This window comes from Carlito syrichta, unplaced genomic scaffold, assembly GCF_000164805.1.
Source record: "Carlito syrichta isolate Samal-C Ts95f unplaced genomic scaffold, Tarsius_syrichta-2.0.1 Scaffold306175, whole genome shotgun sequence".
Taxonomy (NCBI): Eukaryota; Metazoa; Chordata; class Mammalia; order Primates; family Tarsiidae; genus Carlito; species Carlito syrichta.
The window spans coordinates 338363-342255 of NW_007250271.1; the positions used below are offsets into that span (position 1 = coordinate 338363).

A 3893-nucleotide genomic window follows, 5' to 3' on the forward strand; every position below is an offset into this window, starting at 1 on the left:
TTTTTTTTTTTTTTTTTTTTTTTTTTTTTTTTTTTTTCTGAGTTGGAGTATCACTGTCACCCAGGCTGGAGTACAATAGCACATTCATGGCAACTGCAGCCTCGACCATCTGGGCTCAGGCTATCCTTCCAACTCAGCCTTCCAAGTAGCTGGAACTACAGGTGCACGCCACCACACCTGGCTGAGTTTTTTTATTTATTGTAGAGACCAAATTGCCCAGGCTGGTCTCCCGGGGCTCAGGCATTCCTTTCACCTCAGCCTTCCAAAGTATGGGATTACAGGTGTGAGCCACTGCACTCGTCTCCCTTTATATCTTAATAAGTGTATAGTCCTTGAAAATCAAATGCATTTTTAATATAATCAGTATAGTTATTTTAAAATCAGGAAATTCACATTGATATTAACTAATCTGTAGATCTGATTCAAATTTCTCCAGTTGTATAATAGATATTCCTAGTGTTGTTCCTTTTCTTCATTGAAATTTATGATTGTGAAATATCGCTTAAACCAATTAAGCTTTGAGGATATCTTTGTGCTGGTAAATTTTTGTTTCTTGTTTGACAAATTATCTATCCGGTGGTTATCCAGGCAAAGCACAGTTAGGAAATAAAATGTTCTTCCAACAGATAATCACCTAACATATAATCTTCTGAAGTCCTTGGGCGATTACTGAACTTTTAAACTTGTATTAGTTTTGACTGCAGGTGTAAAAAGGCACACTCTGTAAATGGCATTTAAAAGCAAACTCAATTTTCTTCTCATCAGTAATGTGGCCTTAAATTCTCTGAAGGCTTGTAGTATTGATCTGTTCACCTGTAGAGGTCATTTTTCATTTGGCATTGCCTCTAAAATAGGAGTACTTGGTATATATTTGTTGTAACTTGGACAATTTTGTTTGAAATGCCCTTTCCAAATTGTTTTTGTCAAGTTTATAGAAACTTAAAAGTACAAATAACAAAAGGACTCTTTGAAGTTTTCCATGACAGAGAATATAGCCCTTTGGAGCTCCCTGAAAGACTTTTCTGGAAACCCTTGTTATTTTTGGCATTTCAACCTCTTTTTGTTTCAGGGTGAGAAGATCTTCTATCTGATTCGCCCAACAAATGCCAATCTGACTCTCTTTGAGTGCTGGAGCAGCTCCTCTAATCAGAATGAGATGTTCTTTGGGGACCAGGTGGACAAGTGCTACAAGTGTTCCGTGAAGCAAGGACAGACACTTTTTATTCCTACAGGTCGTCCCTGGGCCCCTCTGGGAGGGTTTGAGGAGGGCAAAAAGCAGAAAGGAGCTTGTGGCCCCACAGCTAACCCCTTCCCATAGTGTATTAATCTGACTATGTGGGATATTTCTCTCATAGTGGCTGAAGGCCCAGAATTGGGTCTCAAGAAAATTCATGTGGTGGCCAGTGGACAGCATGGTCACTTGGGGAAACTGCAGGTGGAGGGGTCCAGGAGGAGGCTGTTGGACATTTTTTTGCCCTGGGTTGATGTCAACTTGGTGGACAGATAGAGAATAGGACTCTAAGCCCCATGATTCTAGGGATAGTAACTGGGAGGTTGGCATTTGAGGCTATAAATCAGAATGATCGGAGTGAGGATGGGACTTTTTCTCTAAACAATGTATGAGGGAAGACCCCCCAAAACCCAGAATTTATTAATAAACATTTGTATATTTATTTTTACATGTTTAAACTTCAGTCATCTTCAGAGTACTCTCCGTTTGATGCAATACACCCGTTGAGATGCTTTTTCCACTGCTTGAAACAGTTTTTGAACTTGTCCATTTTAATGCCTTTTAGTGCTTCTGCTGTTTTTGGTTTCACCTCTTCCACATTGGCAAAATATTTCCCTTTGAGGACTTTTTTCATCTAGGAAACAAAAAATAGTCACTCGGGGCGAGATCAGGTGAATAGGGAGTGCGGATACAGGGTTCATGTCATTTTGGATCAATAGCTGATGAACAGTCAACGGGATGTGGGCAGGTGCGTTGTCATGGTGGAAGAACCGGTCATCTGCCGCAACTTTGGATGTTTCTTCTGCAAATCGTGACGCAACCTTCTCAAAACTTCTAAGTAAAAACTTTGGTTGACCGTTTGATCCAGAGGAACAAATTCTGAGTGTATTACAAGGGGCCTACCCTCCAAAAGATAATTCGGGGTTTTTTGGGTCCCCCCATGTGTAGAATTGTTAACAATTATCTAAATGTGGGTATTTTGAAAAAGTCTCCCAATTGTCTCGATTTAGGGTGACTTGACATCTTTACTTGATTAGGTCTTCCATGAGTACAGTCTTTTTATTTAGATTTTCTTTGATTTCTTTTATCAAAATGAGTGTTAAATTTTCTTAAAATGTGTGATAGAATTCTCTAGTGAAATCACATGGACCTGGACATTTGTTTTTTGGGAAGTTTTAAATTAACATTTAATTTTTAAAATCTTTATAATGCTATTCAAGTTATCTGTTTCATGTTAGATAAGTTGTGGTAGTCTGTGCTTTTCAAGGAATTGGTCTGTTTTACCTAAATTGTCAAATTTGTGTGTGTAGAGTTGTTGATAGTATTTCCTTATTGTCTTTTTGATGTCTTCCAAGTCTTTAGTGATAGCCTCTGTATTATTCCTCAAATTAGTTATGTGTGCTTTCACTTATTTGTGTAAATCTTGCTAGAGGTTGGTCAGTTGTATTGATCTTTTTGAGTAACTACTTTTTGTTTCATTCATTTACTCTATTGTCTTTCTGTTTTCAATTTTGTTGATTTCTGCTTTTATCTTTATTTTTCCTTTCTTCTGCTTGCTGATTTATTTTGTGCTCTTTTTCTGGTCTTGATGAGAGCTTAGTATATTGACTTCAGACTGTCCCTCTTTTTAAAATGTAAGCATTTAGTGCTATAAATTTCCCTTTCAGCACTGATTTAGCCATGTCACACAAATTTTGGTATGTTGTGTTTTCATTTTCATTTAGTTAAATATACTTTTGAAAAATTGAGATATAACTCACATACCATAAAATTTATCCACTTTAAAGGGAACAATTCAGTTGTTTTTAGTATATTTACAAGGTTATGCAACCATGATTGCTATCTAAAACCAGAGAATGTTCATTACCTCAAAAAGAAACCCTGTACTCATTAGTAGTCACCCATTATTCCTCTCTCTACCCATCCCCTGACAAGCACTTTTGTACTCCCTTTTGTATATGGATTTGCTCCTTCTGAATATTTCACATAAATGGAATCATGTAATATGTTGTCTTATGTGTGTGACTTCTTTCACTTAGCATAATGCTTTCAAGGTTCATCCATGTTATAGTATTTATCAATACTTCATTCTTTTCAGTGGCTGAATAATATTCCATTATGTGGATATACCACATTTTGTTTATCCATTCATCAGTTGATAGACATGTGAGTTATTTCCACTTTTTGGCTATTATGAATAATGCTGCTGTGAACATAAAAACGTACAAGTTATTGTGTGAACATACATTTTCATTTCTCTAGGGTGTACATCCAGGAGGGGAATTGCTGGGTCATATGGTAACTCTGTGTTTAATTTTTTGAGGTCCTTTTTCTTTTTTTCCATTTTTGAGTTGGGATCTCACTCTTTTACCTAGGCTGGAGTACAGTAGCACGGTCACGGCTCAGTGCAGCTTCAACCTCCTGGGCTCAGGCAGTCCTTCTGTCTCAGCCTCCCAAATAGCTGGACGATAGATGCGAGCCACCATGCTTGGCTAATTTGTAAATTTTTTGTAGAGATGAGGTCTCACTGTATTGCCCAAGCTGGTCTCGAACTCCTGGGCTTAAGCCTCAGCTTACTGATGTGCTAGGATTACAGGTGTGAACCACTGCGCCCAGCCCAATTTCATTCTTTTGCATGTAGTTATCCAGTTGTCCTAGAACC

General features: G+C 37.8%; 1 protein-coding gene across 1 annotated transcript in view; it reads left to right on the forward strand.

Moving 5' to 3' along the window:
• PHF8 (PHD finger protein 8) overlaps window positions 1–1318 on the forward strand; it is a 36588-nt gene extending 35270 nt beyond the window's left edge. The window contains exon 7 of the mRNA XM_021714958.1: window positions 1070–1318. Within this exon, the coding sequence (XP_021570633.1) occupies window positions 1070–1318 (249 nt within the window). The remainder of the gene's footprint in view (window positions 1–1069) is intronic.
• The last annotated feature ends 2575 nt before the right edge of the window (window positions 1319–3893 follow it).